The sequence below is a fragment of the Solanum lycopersicum genome, chromosome 6, assembly GCF_036512215.1.
Source record: "Solanum lycopersicum chromosome 6, SLM_r2.1".
Taxonomy (NCBI): domain Eukaryota; kingdom Viridiplantae; phylum Streptophyta; class Magnoliopsida; order Solanales; family Solanaceae; genus Solanum; species Solanum lycopersicum.
In genome coordinates, this window is record NC_090805.1 from 1,860,640 (window position 1) to 1,881,286 (window position 20,647).

A 20,647-nucleotide genomic window follows, 5' to 3' on the forward strand; every position below is an offset into this window, starting at 1 on the left:
TAAGCAATATCTTAATATTGGCATCTAATTCTAAGTCATGTGCAACTAGACATACAAACAGAGTGAATCAAGATTTAGGGAATAACAGAATCCTTGTTACAACTTTGTAATTTCTATGTCGTTTGGATTTTTCAAAAATAAATAAATTATATTTATGTGCCAAACTTTTTATAAGTACATTATTCTTAGAATATTCAATGTGGAAGTATCGAGAATTTTAAAAAATTTGAACGATATAAAATTTTAACACAACAACTCAAAATGAAAGGATAAAGGTACCATCATCAAAGTCTCATTTTATGTAACGACCAATTTAATATGATTGCATCACTAACAATACAATCTATTTAAACATTATATATATTCATCAAAATAACACAACATGCCTTATCCCCGTGGCCCTATCTTTACATATTGTAAAAACGTTATTTTCAATAGACCTTTAACTTAAATGTAAAATATAGTAAAATAAAATGGAACAACCATCCAAACAAGATTTATAGCTACAAGCCTTGGATAGATTCAAGAACAGTAATAACATAGAAATACATGAACTATAAGGAATAAATTAAATTTAATGTAACATATATCACTCTATGTTTTGATACATGAAATAGATGAAATAAATAAATAAAAACATATTTTTGTTAAACTATAATATTTCACTAGAATAGTCCATATATGATTCATCTTTCGGAATCATATTATCACATCCTAAATATGTTATGACGATTAAAATTCTTTGTAAAATATATATAAAGTCTGTTGCGATATTAATCCAATAATAATTAATTAATATCACTAAATATTTTTTGTTAATATACATATTTATTATCATTAAAAGTTATTTTTATTAGTGTGTACACATTCTTATCCTTACTTCATGTCGATGAAAATACTATCCCCGTCTCTTTTTACTTGTCCATTTTTAAATTGACACACCTATTAAGAGAATAATTAATAGTGTAGTGAGTTTTCCATTTTACCCTAATAATTATGAAGTGGATGAAAAGTACTATATTTTTCAAAGTAATTAGTCATTTAATTGAGGATATAATAGGTAAAAAATATTATCCTTTCTTAATTTAATAAAATGGTCAAATAATTAGGGACTATAAAAGGAAAAATAGACAAGTTAAAAGAGGCAGAAAAAGTATTTTCGAAAAGATCCTCGAATCAAATAAATTATTTACATAGTGAAGGATATTTAATAATGAATTGATTATTATACTGTAATTAATAATAAATGAATTATTATGTAGTAATTAATAATGAATTTATCATACGAGAACTATTTATTTTAATTACGGGTATTTTTTCTCTTTAAATAATTTAAACTAATATCACTTTAGAGCAACACTTAGATTGCCAAACGTCATCTCAATTTTTTAATTTTTTTAATTTTTATTCTTCTTTATTAAATGGACCATACACTCGAAAAGATAAAATAAAAAAAAAGAAAAATGACATTAAAAGTTATAGCGAGATGATAAATGTTTATTTATCCTTAATAAAAAGTATTTGTATTTGAATAATGCATATGAAATCGTTTTAATATTATTGCTTTTGTCGTATATTTGATTTTTTCGTTACAATTACAAATTAATCAGTCTATTATAACATAAAAATTTAATTTTTGAACTTTTTCTCGAAATTATTTGTAATTATATTGTATTTGATAACTCACTAATTCATTGTTTGATAAAATTAACAATAATTTTTTCTATCATTAATTCTTGTTCTTTGTTAGTATAAAAAACAAGTAATAAAAGTATCAAACCTCCAAAAAAAAGAAGAAAAAAACACAAGTATTAGCCATCATGCAGGAAATAAAAAATAATAATAAGTTAATGAAGTATAATTTAAAGTTTTAAACATTCAAATTCGTAAAGATTTTTTTTTCCCAATATTTTATTCTACTAACAAAATTAATATTCCAACTCATGACAACAAAAATAAGGAAAACAATAATAATAAAATATGTATATAATGATTCGCCAACTGGAGAACTTGCAAATCCAGGAGATCTCATGTGCTGAAAATATTAAAATATTATTCGCTCCGTCACAATTTATGTTGAAATTTTGAAATTTAAATAAGTAATTATAAAATTTTCATATATTTTTTAATTATTTTGAATTGTTAATTATTGTGATTTATAATACTTTTTACGTAGTTTATAAATATATAAATTTTATTTGAAAAAATTAAAAATATCACAAACAAATTATCCATCAAACTTAATTGACTCTTAAAAAATAAAAAAAAATATTATGTAAACTAAAATAAAAAGAATACATATTTAATCATTATTTTGACTTTGAACAGCCTTTAATTAAATTTTTAATTTGCTTTACTCAAATCGAGAAGTCTTTTATAAATCTCCATTTAACAGCTCTACATTGGGGTTCAAAAGATTTGGCACATGCAATCTAATTTTAATTTCAAATAAAAACTTTGAAAGTTAGACATCAAATAAGTTAAATTTTAGGCAAATATATATATATAAAAATTATTGCCAAATTTCATACACGAATATTTTCAATATGAATTATATATATCAAAAATTGATTTGAAGCAAGTAAATTTGTAAATTTTAAGGTATTATAACTAAATTTAAATTATACAAACTTTTGATAACTTGAAGGTAATAAATTTTGCAAATATGGAAACTTAATTAAAATTTTGCATGGACCATGAACACAATAGCTACATTTCTTTTCTTTTTTTTTTTTAATAAAAAAAATTACTTTTGCTTTGTTAAAATGGCGATAATGAGATCAAGAATAATGACTACTAAAATAAATTAAAAAGAAAAGAGACCACAAGAATATTATAAACTTGTTTTTCAAAAGGATAAAGAAAAAGGAGTGTTCAAGAATCAATGGATTATTTTTTATTTTTATTTTAAAAAAAGAGATCGATGGTAATAGTTTAAATAAGAAAGAAAAATAATTGATAGTCAAAGTATATTTTTTAATATTCAAATTTTTTTTGGAGTAATATATAGTGTGAAACTTGATATTATTAATAATAGTTTAAATATCTTTGTTCAATTTTACTTTCTAGTATTTTAAAAATAATTTTATATTTTTTACTTATCGGTATCAAGAAAATAGTCAATTTTTTCATGATATATTCTCATCGTTAGTTACTTAAGTGCAAACCATTTCTTAAGATCTAAGGTTAACTATACGGTAAAATTTCACTAAACTAAATAAATGGAATAATAAAATATAATTATTTTGAGAGGTATTATTTAATCGATAAAATAATATTTATTATTATTTCAAAGAGTGTATCGACACGCAAAATTCATTCGAGATGAAATCTCGAATAATTGAATGAATCCATTAGTGAAAATGTCAGTTACGAACTTGAGGTTATGATTAATGATTTCAGTTACAGCAATAAAAATGAACGTTAATAATTTGTTGAATGAGTGAAAATTATACACGTTCATAGGATTAGAGCTCATAATAAATTGTGGATATCATTAAAAAAACAATGTTGATGATAAAATTGAAGATATACAATACCTTTGGAACCAAATCATGCATAAGAAAACACTTATCACATTTAAAACTTTTTATAATTTTATGGTGCAGTTTGAAAAGACAACTTGAATAAACAGTTATCGCTATTGAGTACAATCAAGATTCGATGAGAATTTGCGTAATTTCTAATTTTTGACATAAAAAAAGAAGAAGGTTGAAATGACGAAAGGGACATATGAGAAATTTCGTCTTAGCTAGTGGGAAAAAGGAAGGGCAATAACTATAAGGAACCAACGGTTCTCTCTTCTTAAATAATATATATCATCTACATTTAAATCGAAAATTTTGGATACAATAAGAAATTTATATATATGAGCTTTAACTGAATTTAATTTTTAATAAAAAATAAAAAAATAATATAATCATATTTCACTAAATTGTCTTAGATATATTTGTACTTTTAAAAAAATTATTAATTTATAATATTCATGTAGGGATTTTCTAAGAATATATTATCTTACGAAATGAGTAATGGAGAAAAATATTATCTTAAAAAAATTATTAATTTAATGAAATTCTACTATATGGTGTTAAGATATTTATATTAATTGTTCTCTCTTACAAGATGGATAATAATTAAGACGAATAAATAAAAATAAACTCAATTTTTTTTTTTGGATCATTAAAGAAAAATAAAAAAAAAAAAAACTTGCTCAGATAATAAACACTCCTCACTTTTAATTCGAAAATCGAAAGTTCGAGTTTCAAGGGAGCAAAAGGATGGCCCTCATATAGGAGGGGCTAAAAATAAAAGGAAATGTGCAAATATATTTATGTTTTTTTTTTTGGATTAATTACAACACAAATTCGTTGTCCTGCGTTGAATTCTTTTTATATTTATATATGTTTTTTTTGGGTTAATAATTATTGCCAGCACAAATTCACACACTGTTACGTCTTCCTCAATTTCAATAATATGTCGAGCTTTGAAAACAACTTATAATTAATGTATATATTCTAATGTTTTTTTTTATTTATGCGATATTTTTAATTTTTTAAAAGTTGAATAATTTAAGTTTTATTAAAAATTTGTGTGTGAAATTTTTATTTTTTATTCTTAATTTTGTAAATTAAAATAAAAATTATTATAAGTTACAATAATTGATAATTTATGATGTTCAAAAAATCTATAAAAAATACACGATCAAAGATAATTTCTAATCCTTGCCACATATAATGGACCGGAAGGAGTACATAGACACATGTAATATTTTAGAAAAATGAAATGATCGATAGTTAATATATAAAAATAGTTAAAAATTAATACTAGTTCAAATACTTTCTCCATTTAATTTTATATATTCATTTGCACTTTTATTCCTCTTTTTTAATTTATTAAGAAAATATTATAATAAATTTCATATTTTATCTTTAACATTAATTACTTAATCTCAAATTATTTCTTGAGATTTTAAGATTCAGAATATATAAAATCTACAACGAACAAATAACTATTTGACAATTAAATTTCGAAATTCAATTTGAAATCAAATTTTAAAATTTTCAAATATTTGAAAAATGATAAACAATTTGTATGCACCACAAAACACAACTCTCAAACAACAACATTAACCACATACCCAATAAACTTCTACTCCAACATTTGAAGAAGAAAAAATATACATGGATCTTATCACTCAATGCTAAAACTACTCCAACTTTCAAATATCAAAAAATAAAATTTACTTTTTTTTTTAAATTTTTTTTTTTTGAGCTTCCGATAATTTCTTTTTATTTCATGATAAATACAATATGGCCAAACGACAAAGAAAGAAAAATTATAAATTTTCATTATAAAATTAACTCATATATACTCTTACCGTTACGATTATACAAACCAATCATATATGACAAAATTGAAGGTATATCTTATCGTTTTCTCAAAAAAAATGAAATAAAATTGGTCCTCTATTGAATTCCTTTCCATTTATGTTGAGTTTTTATTTTTTTCTTTTGGGGTCCCCTCTCTCATAAATAAAAATATCTTGAGCTCTGACAATTTTTGGAGATTATGGATCAAACTTCGCCGGAGGTGTCGATGGCTGAACCGTCGACGAAATTCAACAAGCGGAGCTCTTCTTCTAGTTCCGGCGAATTATCCGTCACCGTTGTGAAGGAAGATGACATTAGTACTGCTGGTGCGGGTGCTGACGTGGGCAGTAGAGAGGAGGCAGTTGGTGGTTCAGCTTCCAATGGCGTTACTAATTCTTCAGGTTTGTTTAGTTTTGTAGATTTCAGTAGCCGAATCTATAAACAAGCAAGCGAACAAACAACAGCAATGCTTTAATTTCGAGCAAGTTGAGATATCGGCTATATATGAATTGGATCTGTACTGTTTATATTGCTTCATTTAAGCTTATCCTAGTCTGATATTTATACTACTAATAATATACATTAGGATTGACATTGTGGAAGCAATTTCGTAGCATTTTAGTTATCACACAACAACAATGCGTCAATTTGAAGCAAGTCGGGATCGGCTATATGAATTGGATCAGTACTGTTCATGTTGCTGTATTTAAGCTAATCGTAGTATGATATTTATAGTACTACTGCTACTATAGATTAGGATTGTCATTGTGGAAGCAATTTTGTAGCATTTTAGTTATCACACAACAACAATGCCTCCATTCCAAGCAAGGTGGGATCGGCTATATGAATTGGATCTGTACTGTCCATGTTGCTCCATTTAAACTTATCCTAGTTTGATATTATTATTTTTTTAGTCTCTTTAAAAAGATGCATTTTTCCTTTTCTTACAACTCTTTAATTCTAATTGTCCACAATATAAGACCACAAGATTCAAAAGTGTTCTCTACTTTATTGAATTCATGTCAAGTCAAAGCTAGACAAACATTTTTGAATGGAGGGAGTGGTATATTTTGTAGCATTTAATAGCTGGATCTATAAACAAGCAAGGGAACAAACAACAACTCTGCTTCAATTTCGACCAAGCTAGGGTTGGCTATGTGTATGGACCCGAATAAACCAGTGCTGTCCATGTTGTTCTATTTAAGCTTGTCCCGGTCTGATATCAATACTACTAGTATATTTTACATCTGTCATTGTGGAAGCTATTTTGTAAGTAGCATTTTAGTAGCGAAAACTCTAAACAAGCAAACAGACAGACAAGTATGCCTCAATTTCAAACAAGTTAGGTTCAGCTATATGAATGGACCACACTATCCATGTTACTGCATTTAAGCTTATTATTCTACTCTGATATTTTGTAAAATTATGTGAAAATAGAATTAACAAGCATTAGAAGTTATCTATATTATGTGGAGGTAAGGTTTGTGTACATTTTATCCCCTCTAGAATCCACTGGTAGGATTACATTGATAATGTTGTTGTAGAGGTTATTTATATTTGCTACTGGCTAGCGGAATCCTTGCAAGTTTAAATTCTTTCTATTCGTGATGGAGAATAAGTGGTGGATGTTATTCTGTGACAGTGCCCAACTGTCTCTCTGAACTTCAAGACATGGTACTCTCTACATCTCATTTGATATGATGTTTTTTATTACAGAAGAATTTCAGAGAAGAAGTAAAGGAAAGTCTTTTGATACATAAGCTAATGTATGCGAAGTACCAACATTGACCATACTAGCAATACAACAATTTAACTAGGAGGAATATAAGAGTTCGAGTGTTCAGTGGTGTTCTGATAAGTCATGTTAGTAAGAGCAAAATGGTGATATCAAGATAAAAAATGTTACCAATTATATTTTCGACAAACTTAAAAGGAAAGAAGATCACATAAAATGGAATGGAGAGTACTAATTTGGATATGCTAAGCTCTTGAAAGTTGACCTTTTTTTTCCTTGTCGCTCAAATCAAAGGTTTGTGTCACCTATATCTGTCAAAAGTTCTTTTTTTTTCTCCCTTCTTGTAGACAAAGTAGATGAACATTTACAGGGGTAAGCTTTTTCTTGCTTAATTTCTTTCAATGTTTGACGGTCAATGAGAAGAGAGGATTTTTTAATTTGCAGCAGCTTTTTTCCTTTTAAATTTGAAAAAAAAGAGAAGACAAAACATATCTTTCATCTGAAAAATACGACGGAATTTCTTCAGATGGGTCTCACCAACTATTACAATGCCAAATTCTAGTTCTATAAGAAATTTACTGTTCATGAGTCGTGCAACCGGAAATGCAGTTGATTAGTGTGACCTTTGAAGCTTTTTGAAACAGACCATCTGAAGCTGACTGCAAGCTTGCAATTTAATGTGCTAGGGACCTCCGGGATGGAACTTACGAGAGTAAGTACGTTGCCTTCAGAGAACCCACAATCACCTTCAGATCAACCTAAGTTGGGTAGATCAAAAACTGAGAAACCGACGCATAGTAGCGGATTTGCTCAAGAGGCAGCAAAAATTTTTGATGATAAAATTTCTGAACAGCAGAAGGTATAATGCATAATGATTTCATCACGTCACGTCAAGATTATTTTTTTTCTTTTATGATAAATATATCATGCCATAATTTTTTTGCGCTCTTATTATTCTCTATTTCTCTTCAGTCCCTTCTGTTGAACATAACTTGCATTTATTTTCCGTTGTTCCTTGCTTTCTTTCTTTAAGCCTACTATTGTAACTTTCTATCTAAACAATATGATTGCCAAGACTTTTCATCTGTTATCTAGCAATTCTATACCAAAGAATAACTTTCCTTAATTACATGTTTGTTGGTCAGCCAGGCTAAATCATGATGCCTCATTATATTGTTTGTTTTCTATCCTGTTGTTTGTGATTAATTTAATTGATTTTGTAATACCTTTTTTGTTATCTTATCAAAAGGATGGACAAAAAATTCAGTTACCTGTGAGATGTGTGTTAACCACTTAAAGTGCTGCAGCTCAAATTGTTGAAGAGAATAGCTACTGTCAAAGATGATGGTACTGTGGAATTTGAAATCCCGGGTGATGTTGAAACCACCGAAGTGCTTGGAACTGGATCTGAAAGTGTACATACTGCAGTTGAGGATGAACCTCTTGATGCAACAGAACTTCAATATTTTCCACCTATGCAGATTGTAGTGCTTATTGTAGGAACGCGTGGTGACGTGCAGCCCTTTACTGCAATTGGCAAGCGTCTACAGGTACTTCGATGTCATTTGGCGAAAAGATTGTAAATGTACAAGCTAAGGGTGTCCCTAGGTTGTCGATACATATATAAGTGCTCTTTGCATTTCAATTTGGTGAGAATGGGACAGGTGTGTGTGTTTCTCTATGTATTATGTTCTTCAATGGAAACATGGCCATTCCACATTTTCTTTTCCTGGTTTCCATCCTCTCATTTCGGCTGCGGTGCCAATATTTATAAAGACCCAGCCTTCTGAATGCTAGATCTTGATACTCAACATCCTGCACCCTCTCAACCCTGCCCAAATCTTGTTTCATTGCTGCTGGTTGTCTGACCCAAACTTTGTTGTAGAAATTGGAATTGAATTGATAACTTTTCCTGAAAAAAGAACTTGTAGTGATTTGTCAATCCTTGTCATAGTGGAAAGATTATGATGTGGTCTGTTAGTTTCTTGACAGAACTGTTGATGCAGGATTTTGGCCATCGAGTGAGGTTGGCGACCCATGCGAATTTCAAAGAGTTTGTCTTGAGTGCTGGATTGGAATTCTATCCCCTTGGGGGCGATCCAAAAGTTTTGGCTGGATGTATGTTCCTAAGTTCCTGTTTGTGCTGTAACTGATCTGGCAATATATTTTGGGTCTTCTGTCTTGCTTGTCCTTTGTGTTATTGCTGTTCATTTGTCAATGGCTATTTCCTATTTTTATAAAAAATTTGAACTACGTTCTCAGATTAAGTAGCTTGCTCATCATACTCCTTTTTCCACTGTGCTCATCCTGAAATAAATGGAGGAGAACCAGCTTTTTCTTAGTTTACATGCTTATGGAGAACCTTGACAGTAAATAATCACAAAGGAGAACTTAATGATAAGCATGCACTTGAACTTCTTATTATCTTTCTAATTAAGATAAGCATCTTAGTGCATTGCTTAGATGCACTTCATTTTTTTCTTTATTTACAGATGTGCTCTGTGAATGTTGTCACTTAATACACACTGCACTAAATGACTGCATCATTCGCCCATAGCTTTGCTTTGCCTGCAGATTTACTTTTTGTGATTTCACTGGGACATGAATTTGCTGAACAGTATATGATATATCTTCTTCTTACACATTATTTGTGAGATAAATTTCGTACCTGCATTTGTGCTGGTCTATCTGTCAATGTACATCTGGTGTAGTCATCCGTTATGCTTATAGTCATCAAATGTATAGATTCGACCACACGATGTCAATTTTCTTCTTCTTGCATCCACAGACATGGTAAAAAACAAAGGATTCTTACCTTCCGGACCTTCAGAAATCCCTGTTCAGAGAAATCAGATGAAGGAGATTATATACTCTCTACTTCCAGCCTGCAAAGAACCTGATATGGATACTGGAGTTCCCTTCAAAGCAGATGCAATTATTGCTAATCCCCCAGCATATGGTAAGATTAGTAGCTTATCTACATCTTCGATTCATTTCCCTGTTTATATACCCCTTTCTTTCCTATATTCGTCATAGTCAAACTCTCGTATATGCTGATTTTTTTGGAATCAAGTTGTTTTGAGAGGCTGAATCAATAGTTTTATAAGTAATAAGAAAGAATGGAAAGATTTTACTCCAGAAGGTTGATAAATATTTCAGGTACTGACTCAAAAGCACATAGAAGCTTCTTATCTTATTGGAATGGGCCGTAAAGTGAACAATACTTGGACAACATAAATTATATTACCCCGTGTAGTAGGGAAAGTTCTCCTTCTGTATATCAAGCCCTGTGGTGTATTATTTTCTTTGCAGCAGGCGGGAAAAGGTTTATAACATATCTCAGTTTTTGCTCCGTCAATTTGGTGGCTCATATGAGTTAAGACATTTGGCAATCAGAGAGACTAATCACCGAAAAGAAACTGTCTCTGAGAATATTATTAACTCGAACAGTTATTTGCATACAATGAAAAAAATTATTGCTTTATTGGAGATTTTGTTTAAATTCTTAAGTTGGATTGGTGCTCATGAACTCAGCAGTTAAATGTATAAAAGTAGTAGTCACATATTAGTCCAGCAAATATGTTCAGTTAATAATGTTGATGACTGACAAGGGTGTAGTCAAGGTGTGTATTTCGCTTTAAACTTGGAAGATGTGTCTTATGTGCATATCTGCCATTACTTCAGATATGTGAAATATCATCTTGATTTAGAGTTATGGCAAATAGTAGTTAATTTTGTTCATTGGTTTAGAAGCATTATTGTGGAGTGTAAATACACATGACTGGCCTGCAAGTTTTAATCCTTGTGGTTAAAGGCATGGAGTTGGATCTGAAGGGTGGTTGTGGGCGGGTTACAACTAATATATTGAATCTTTAGTTGATATTTATATGTTTGTGGCCATTGGGTTTGGCATATGAGGCAACAATATAACTTGTTCCAATATCCTTTGGGGTGGCCCAGTGGTTTGAGCTTGGGACTTCCATGATGGAGGTCTCAAGTTCGAAACCCCTTGCCAGCGAGAAGCGGGGGTTTTACCCTGTGCGTACCCAAAGGGTAGCGGCTGCGGGTTTCCCTTGTCATAAAAAAAAAACATGTTCCAATTTTATGTATGCTTGGCTTAGTTTTATTTTGTTCATAGAAGATCATTTCAACCTGTTGTGGGTTACATTGCAAAGCTGTTTTGCTGATTAAACATTTCCGATATATATAAATGTTCATGTGATGAAAGAGGAGTAAGTTCTACTAACATTGAATTCCATCTCAGGGCATGTACATGTTGCAGAAGCATTGCAAATCCCAATTCATATATTTTTCACAATGCCATGGACGTAAGTCTGCTTGGGTAAATAGAGGCTTCAGAAGCTATTTAATTTTCATTTTATTCACTTATTAAGATATCTTGCTGATAAGTTAGATCTTGGTCTTTACTTATCCCTAAGTATCATTCAATCTTTTTTACAGGCCAACTTCTGAATTTCCTCATCCTCTATCCCGTGTTAAGCAACCAGCTGGATATAGGGTAAGTTGGGTTTTGGCATCTGCATTTTGTGTCTCGTGTTTACCGTTTCTTTGGTGTTGCAATACAGTGCTGTTCTCTTTCTTTAACTCCCATTCCCATCTTTCTCACTTGAAAGAAAATGGTTGGTTTCTGTTCACGTTTGCTCTTTATGAACTTTGCAGCTATCATATCAGATTGTTGACTCCTTGATTTGGCTAGGAATACGTGACATGATAAATGATCTTAGAAAGAAAAAACTGAAACTACGACCAGTCACATACTTAAGTGGTTCACAAAGCTCTGAGTTGGATATCCCACATGCATATATTTGGAGTCCTCATCTTGTTCCTAAACCAAAAGGTATTCATTCTCCAGGTTTTCTGTTAATCTGATATACAAGTCGCTTTCTTTTCTCGACTTTCAACTTAGTTCTGAAGGTCTAATAGTTCATAGTTTTAATAATAGTAAATCCCTTTTCATATTCAGTTTCTCCTATGAGCTGCCATGATTTCTTCATTAAAGTTATAACTCTAGCTTTATACCGTCTGACTTTTGCAGATTGGGGACCTAAGATTGATGTGGTGGGATTTTGCTTCCTTGATCTTGCGACGGGTTATGAACCTCCAGAAGCACTTGTTAACTGGCTTAAAGCTGGTCCAAAGCCCATCTACATTGGGTTTGGTAGTCTTGTGAGTTTCCTGGAGCCATGTTGCTTTTCTTTATAATATTTTCTCTACCTATCCTCTTCTCCCCTTCCCTCGATCGAACAAAAATAAAAAGGAAAAACACAGAAAACGAATTCTCTCCTCATGTAACCATCAGCCGCTTTCTTGGTTCTGCTGAGTAAGGTTTCGAAAATGGGCTGTGGTGACTTCTTGTTGTTGTACCCCTGCAGTTGGACTCCGGTTCTTAGACATATGTGTAATTTGAACTGTGTTCAACACTCTATTCTTACACTTCAGACACTATTATCCACATTAAGTGCATATAAAACACAAAAATATATGCAGGCTCACCAGGAAAGGGTCTCCTATACTAACTGCCTTTGAAGCATTTTGAAGATGCAATTCAAATAATTCTAAATATCCTTCATACTAATTCGTCCTACAAAATCAAATTTCTGTTTGATATCCTGACTTCAGATCCATCTTCTACTTTTAACTTATTTCTTCAAATCTCAGCCTGTTCAAGATCCACAAGGAATGACTGACACAATTGTTAAAGCACTTGAAATCACTAATCAAAGGGGAATCATTAATAAAGGATGGGGTGGCCTTGGAAACTGTAAGTTCTCTCCTGCATTTACTTTATTCTGCTTATGAGAGTAACCTGTTCATTTTTTCTATAGCACTTGTGGATTTGATTATTTGTAGATCATCTCGTTGAAAGAATATTCTCAGCTTATTTACCTGCTTTTCTTTGTGTCCCCAGTGGCGGAACCAAAAGATTTTGTGTATTTGCTCGACAATGTTCCCCATGATTGGCTTTTCTTACAGTGTGCTGCTGTGGTGAGTCTTTACTACCTTGATTTTTGTTTTTTTATTCTTTTAGCTTAAGATATCCGTCACTCCATGTGTCCTAATATATATTACTCACTTTCCTTTTTAGTGGGTCCGAAAAAGAATGACGCATTTCTATATTAGTTAACAATTCAACTTTAAAATGTCTATTTTTACACTTGATGAAATGATTTATAGCCACAAACACCTATCACTTATTTTAGACCACAAGTGTCAGAAGTCTTTCTTTCTTTCTCAAATTCCGTGCCAAGTCAAATTAAGTCATATAAAGTAGGATGGAGGGAGTACTATTTTCTTTCTTCTTTAAGCTATTCGTAATAAAATAAAAGGTGGCTTAAGGAAACATTGCTGGAGACTAACAATCGGTTTGAGTTGGGACTTAGCAACTTGCCTGGGCTAGAGTCATAAGAGGCTGGAATCTAGATCTTAAGTTTGGGCTTGTGTATATGTTGGACTGTTTGGAAATGAAATGAGTGGAACATTTAGAGAGTTGAGAATCTTATTCATGATCAGGAGCTCTTTTTTTTTTCTTTGGATCTTTTATCAATTTATGATCAATGAAAGATTTCCCTTAGTATTTCTTACTAAGATTGTACTTCTCTTTCTTTGGCAGTGCATCATGCTTTCTTTAATATTGATTTCTTTAATAATGTCCAAATCCATTACTGGTGTATTTTGCTCATTAAAATAGATATTGATTTTTTTTGTAAAACAACATAACATGATGAAATTAAAGGACCTATATACATGATACCAACTAGTTAAAGTTAAAGGCTTAGTTATTGTTAAAACAGCAGTTTCTGGTTTAGTTAGAGACTTGTTTGTCAATGTTGTAGAGATAAGTGTGAGATTCAGGAACTCTAGCTTTTTTATAAACCTTTAATAACCCTGATACTTTTCCTTTCAGGTGCACCACGGGGGTGCTGGAACAACTGCTGCTGGTCTTAAAGCTGCGGTAGTGTTTCAAACTTTGTATGTTCATTTCACTGCTAATATCTTTTGGTTCTACTTTTAACCTATCACCTTTATTCGGTTGCAGTGTCCAACAACTATTGTCCCTTTCTTTGGTGATCAGCCATTTTGGGGGGAAAGGGTGCATGCCAGAGGTGTAGGCCCTCAACCCATAGAAGCTGATCAATTTACACTTGATAAGCTGGTCCACGCAATCAGGTTCATGCTTAATCCAGAGGTACTTTACTGAAATCTTTAGCACATATTTTGTAGTGTAATCTGATAAACTTGTGTCGCTAAGTGCTTGCTCAAGTCCTTACAATAGTCTACGGTTGTTGGAGACATATTTAAGTAAATGAAACTGTACTTTCATAATAGCTTCAAATTTTTTATGTGATGGTCACATTTCAACGTGGTAACAAAGCTGGCAGAGATCTTTGGTTCTAGTCTCGCCGCCACCTATTATCAAAATGTTTTCCATTTGCTTGGCTCATTGAAAAGAATCAAGTCCGCAAGTGGAAATTAGAAGTTTACTATCTTTTAGCGACTTAAGCTTTATATATGATATGGTCACACATTTCAACAGAGAACAAGCAACTTTGACTTTTGGTGAGATTATCATGTGTCATCTCGGCTCTGAAAACGTAATCCTCATATTTCATTAGCGGGCAATTTCGGATGTTTAAACCAATGAACAAAAGCTCAAAAGCTTTCTGATATAAACTAGTGAGACGGTCACACACTTGACACAACAACAAAAAACAACTTACTTTTTGTGATGTTATTGTGTGTTCAGCTGAAAATTATCCAGTTATTTCATTATTGAACTATTTCTGATGTTTAAATCACGAGCAAGCTCGATAATTGGTTTATTAACTAGTGAGATGGTGCACAGGTAAAGGAGCGAGCGATTGAGCTAGCCAAAGCTATGGAGAACGAAGATGGGGTCACTGGAGCAGTAAAAGCCTTCTTTAAGCAGCTATCACGCACCAAAAACGAGCCTCCACGATTGCCTAAACCAGCAAGTACGTTTTCACTAAGAAGCTGCTTTGGGTGTTCCTCGACCTGAGTGGTAAAGGATATTCTCTGTGCCTTTGTATTTGTGCATTCTTAGCTAGTAACTATTGTATTCCCATTGTTGTAATTATGTATAATTTATTCTTATTAGCGGTGCTCTTATGCCAGAAAGAAATAATTACCTGTTCCATGACGACCCCAACTTGCTTGAGATTGAGACGTTATTGTTGTAATCATCACTCTTCCATGTATTCACTTGTACTCACATTGCTTCCCCACAAATATTGTATTTCATCTAAGAAGAATCTGGGTTGTAATGACCAGTCCCAATTTTTACTAGAATTTATCCTCATTCATATTTTGTGATACAATGATGAGCTTAAATGGCAGAGATGAGAATTCGAAAAGCCAGTCCCTTATTTGAGATTGAGCCGTAGTTATTGTTGCTGTCATGTTTTAGAAAAAAAACCTAAATCTTACTATATATTTACAAGATATATATATCGTTGAAATATGTATGTGTCCGCTTATTGGAAAGGATATTAAAAACAAAAAAATGAGTGATAAAAGGCAACAAACAGACCTAAAATCTCTCATGATTAATGAGGATTTTGTCAAGAACTGAACACATAAAAGTAGCTAAGGGATACACATAGTTCGATTTGGTTCTGTTATTTTTTCATTCATCAAATCAAGTTAAATCGAATCTCTAATTGAGTTTTTTTTTTCGATTTAATTTGATATAATTTATCGATTTTCTTTGGACACCCTAAAATTGACCTTGAAAATAGTGAAATGAATACAAGATGATACGAATAGTTAATTACTTAATTTGGGGATTTCGTTTTGCTTGATGACCAACGCTGTTAATAATTTCTCTAATTTTTCTTACCTTACTTTCCATTACATTTCCTAAACGAAAAATATAAATCTCTTTCATATTCGATTAATCCAGAGTCAAAAGTTACTATCCTAAGAAATTACAATCAACGACGTTAAAAATAAGTGGTTTTAAATTTGACTCTCACTTGCTTGAGAAAAATCTTTAACGTCAAAAATTTAACGAGCGAGGTTAAAAGTTCAAAATCACCCATTTTCAAAGTTAATTCTCATAAAATATAAAGATTGTAAATCACTCTTTTGTACACTCGCACCAGTCAGCATATAAGCATGTCACGCGTTTTGTACACACACACTTTTAGAATCAATTTGGGGTAAATATCTGATGCAGATAAGTATTTACGCAAATCGACATATTAAGTATCATTGTGCCAGTATTGTCATTGACAATGGTAAGATCAACTGTTTCTTCATCACCATAAGAGCCATTAAACTGAAATAATGCAACTTTTCAGATCAAATTATGTGAAATATACAAAACTCAGAAAATTTACAATCAATTGCAAAACATTACCTTACAAACCAATACATTTAAGAATATAAAGGATTCCTTTTATGAAATGATTTGAAGGCCTACTACCTATTTTTAAAGAAGCCAGAGACGTCGATAGTTACCACTATGAGATCCATATCTGAATTTCTTACTTGTACTTCTCCATAATTCTCCTTGCTTCTTCTAGACTATCGTCAACAGAAGCATTGCCTCCACCGCCTTTTGGACCATCGTCCTTGTTCAAGGCTATGAATCCAAAGTAAATGACTCCCATCATTGCCTGTGGATTAACGAGGAAACTTTTTAGTCGTCAATGAATAAAAGGTTATATCAGCTTCTATCTGCTTAAGCCTTTTCCGAGCTGAATATATGGCCTTTTGAGCCAAAAGTCTATCGGAAACAAATCCTATAAAGGTAAGGGTAAGGTCCGCGACTCTGCATACATCATACCCTCCCCAGAACCCCATTTGTCGGATTACACTGAGTATCTTCTTGTTGTCAATGAACAAAAGTTAGTTTGAATATCTCTTTTGAAAAGCTAAGAAGGGAAACAATTAACAATGTCGAAAAGCAGGGATAGAGCATTGACTAACTTCTGAATGTTCCAACCACATTAGAGAAGGATCAAATTGAGGTTTTGGGGCTTTATCGTTTTACTAAGGAACAGTACACTAACCAATATCAGAAATTATATATATATTTTCTTGTTGATCCCCAAGGACGAGTAATGCAGGTTTGAAACTCGGTGTATAATGTCCCCTCCCCAACTCTTCTAATACCAGAAGTTTTTATTGCTGCAACCAGTAACGGAACCAAGATTTTCACCAAGGAAATTCAAAATATAAAGAAGTGTAAAACATCTACTATATATGGTGTAATTTATTGACAAAGGGAATTCAGATGAACCCCTTTCTAATACCATAGCTCCACCCATGGCTTCAACAATGATAAATTTCACCGAGAAAGTGACTTGTGATTCCGAATTAGTTGCCGCATTTTTCAATCAATGCAACAATGAAGGGCTGGAAACATACCAAAGCAAAGAAAACTGTCGACAGGAATGATTTGAGTGCAAAGAGAGCAAAAGCCGCTCCGACTACTGTCACACAAATCCTGGCTATTGGTCTTGGGATGGCATCCTAAAATCATCAACAACAACAACAATGCCTCAGTACCAAACAAGTTGGGGATGACATCTAACATTAAAAAAAATGAGTACATCCAATTCCATAAATGGATCGACATGTTCTCGTCTCATCATTACGACTTACAGGTACCATGTTGGTTCCAGCTTCAACTCCATCCTTTCCAACTCTCCATGCAGTTTGAAGAACTATTGAAATTTCAGCACACATTGGATTAATCATTAGACTACATGTCAATAAAAAAAGCAAAGAAACACATACTGTTCCTATACAGAGCTAGCTGAAATATGTTCTTTTCCCCAACTAAAACTTTCTATATTTCTCTCCCAAAACAGGACGTAAAAGGATGCAAATAGTATCTTGCTCTTTACTTCCAAATGCTTGGGGGGAAAAAGTCTTCTTTCATGGAGTACTATCTTCCAGTACAATTGCCCCAAAGACACTGTGCATTGACACTTCCTAAGGATAAGAATTGAAGTACAAAAAAATATGTAAAAGTTCTTTCTCCATTTTGAAGTTTGTCCCTCCTGAAGCATAAGAAGTATGTGTCTCAATGCAGAAAGCAGCAGCAACCATTATGGTCAAACGCTTCTGAATACAATTATGATTTTTAACGCACAAGTATGAACAACGCTATACAGCTAATGTTATAGCATCCATAACCAAAGCAAAAGACTTCCTCCAATACCACCGAGAAATACTGAACAAAAAGGTTGATACGCCCAGTGTTGTAAAAGGCACGCTAAGCGAGACTCAAAACATGTTGAACACTTCACCTCACCTAATACTTGCTTCAGTGTCGTCATAGCTCTAAGACATACAACCTTGCCAAGGAGCGTTTCTTGAAGAGGCGACACTAAAACAATTAATATTTAATTCACGCTTATAATTATTAGTCTTATTCTAACCATATATATTTATATTCTTCCTCCATTTGCGCCTTTTTCCATTTAAGTTCACGTTTTATTCCCGCTATTTCCACTTTGTGCTTAAAGCTCTGATGGACTTAGAGAGCTTTTTTGCACTTTCTGCTTTTGATAACACTAGACACGCCTAGTGATTTCAAAACTGGTTCAACTCCTTCCTAGTTCATACTAGTACTATCACATGATCCTCAAGTTGATAACTTAATAATCCAGCATGGTCTTTTAAGACAAACAAGGCGTTCTCTGCATGTAGGCGCTATCATCATTGAGTAAATATAATTTTCCTAACTACTTCTCATGCAATTTTAGCGAAGCTTCAGATAAATTTTCCAAGTTTCAAAGCTAACCCGTTATGGATGGCACTTCCCAATCATTTTTAAACGTTTAGTTATATGATTATACTACTTTTTGTTCAAGTATGCACATTCCACTTCAAAATTTTCTACGAATTAGTGTTTTAGCGCACACTAACATTAGGTGTGTTACCGACCCTTAGTCCTCTAATCCAAAACCTCACCATTTCTATTTTCTTTTCCACTAGTAAGGAGTATATGATACTGCATATAAAACCTTCAAGTCATATTTAGTCGAGGTACATGCAAGCTGGTCAAGCCAAATTATCAAAAAATGTATACTCTGAGCCGAGGGTATATCAGAAACAACCTTTGTACTTGTACACTCTACCCTCTCCATATCCCACTTTGTGTAACTACACTTATTTTTTTCGGTTTTGTACCCAGCCAAGGATATATAGGAAACAACCTTTGTACCTCTGAGGTAAGAATAAGGTCTGTGTACACTCTATCCTCCCCAGACCCCACTTTGTGTAACTACACTTTTTTTTGGATTTCCCACCCGATGTTCTGAGCCCACATTAGAATTCCGACTAAATTCGAATCGCGCAGTGCAGGGCTCATTCGGGGGTGGCGCTCCAACAGAATTTTCTCTATACCCGGACCTTTAGTCAAGGGTGACCCACAAGTGTACCACAACTCATGTTGGTTTGTGTGACTACACTTATTATGTTGCTATTGTAGCTTTCCAAAATCTACGGCCAAACACTAGCTAAAGAATACTCTAATGAACTTTAAATAAAGCAAAATAAACAATTCATATAGTCAAAATTCTTCATAATTGTTTCTATACTAAAAAATTTAAAGATTGTACCTTTTAAGAAATTGGATTGAGCTGCAAAAATTAAGGGTGTTGCTCTCACATTCTTGAGTTTTCTAGTAGACAAAGATGTTTGCTTTTTCAACTTTAAAAGGGAATTTGAAGAAAGAAATGACTGATTTATTCTGTAACATTTTGGGGATTTAACTGAAAGAAATGCAACTGTGGAAGCCATATATATATATATATACAAAAATTTATACCATAAATTTTACTAGCAGAAATCAGATATATTGTAATGAATTTTTTTTGTGAGGCTACAAAAATTGATTGTTGAAATTGAATTTTAGAGAATTAACAAGATTGAAAGAGATGGAAAGGAGACATGGGTTTTTCGGGTCGAGTCGGGTCGGAGGAGTCCATTTTGGTTAAAAGCCCATTATGGATGGGTTATAGGCCCAGTTGTATGGAAGGGCCCATTTTTAAAATCTTGGATAAAGAAGGAAAACTTATATACATATACTTTAATAAAAAATATTTACCATTTATAGCAATAACATTTTTTTTTTCACTTAATCACTTTTAATTTGTTTATAATACAAGTTTAATACATATTACAAAGAAAAATTTATTATTAACATATAATACAAGATTTAACTGTTGAATCCATCCCATTTTTTGGTCAACTTTAGCTATTCAATTAGTACAAGCAATTGTTAAAAAGGAATAACAATTGGAGTTGAAAAGAAAAGATTTGGTAGTTGGCAAATTGGTAAGATTTGCAACCATTTTTGACTTTGCTATATTTACCTATGTCATTAGTGACATAAGCATGAGAAAAACCATTTGAGAGCAAAGTGAGGTATTCCATAGACTATACAAGAAGATAGTCTGTGAAAAAAAATAGAGTGTGAGCGATATTTTAGTAAGACGGAAACCAAAAGAGTGTTGTTCCTTTTGAGTGGAGTATTGTATTCGTG

At 32.2% G+C, this 20,647-nt stretch overlaps 2 protein-coding genes across 5 annotated transcripts; one reads left to right on the forward strand and one right to left on the reverse strand.

Annotated features, from left to right (window-relative positions):
- The first annotated feature begins 5,337 nt into the window (after nucleotides 1-5,337).
- On the forward strand, nucleotides 5,338-15,432 carry LOC101258756 (sterol 3-beta-glucosyltransferase UGT80A2). Of its 4 annotated transcripts, none has more exons than XM_069298991.1 (15): nucleotides 5,338-5,770; nucleotides 7,791-7,963; nucleotides 8,412-8,654; nucleotides 9,111-9,222; nucleotides 9,893-10,063; nucleotides 11,369-11,432; nucleotides 11,566-11,623; nucleotides 11,785-11,962; nucleotides 12,161-12,291; nucleotides 12,784-12,886; nucleotides 13,034-13,110; nucleotides 14,030-14,077; nucleotides 14,162-14,311; nucleotides 14,969-15,145; nucleotides 15,242-15,432. In XM_069298991.1, the coding sequence occupies exons 1-14, from the start codon at nucleotides 5,569-5,571 to the stop codon at nucleotides 15,140-15,142; spliced, it is 1,884 nt and encodes a 627-aa protein (XP_069155092.1). In that variant the 5' UTR covers nucleotides 5,338-5,568; the 3' UTR covers nucleotides 15,143-15,145; nucleotides 15,242-15,432. The 4 variants fall into 4 exon arrangements, with proteins under 4 accessions (XP_069155092.1, XP_004240463.1, XP_010321803.1 ...); XM_010323501.4 differs by having other exon boundaries at nucleotides 5,384-5,770; nucleotides 7,749-7,963; XM_004240415.4 differs by having other exon boundaries at nucleotides 14,969-15,432.
- A 986-nt stretch (nucleotides 15,433-16,418) lies between these two features.
- LOC101259250 (uncharacterized) lies at nucleotides 16,419-20,019 on the reverse strand. The gene is made up of 4 exons (XM_004240416.5): nucleotides 19,722-20,019; nucleotides 17,755-17,816; nucleotides 17,518-17,622; nucleotides 16,419-16,763 (listed from the first exon to the last, which is right to left on the reverse strand). The coding sequence occupies exons 1-4, from the start codon at nucleotides 19,900-19,902 to the stop codon at nucleotides 16,632-16,634; spliced, it is 480 nt and encodes a 159-aa protein (XP_004240464.1). The 5' UTR covers nucleotides 19,903-20,019; the 3' UTR covers nucleotides 16,419-16,631.
- Between the last annotated feature and the right edge of the window lie 628 nt (nucleotides 20,020-20,647).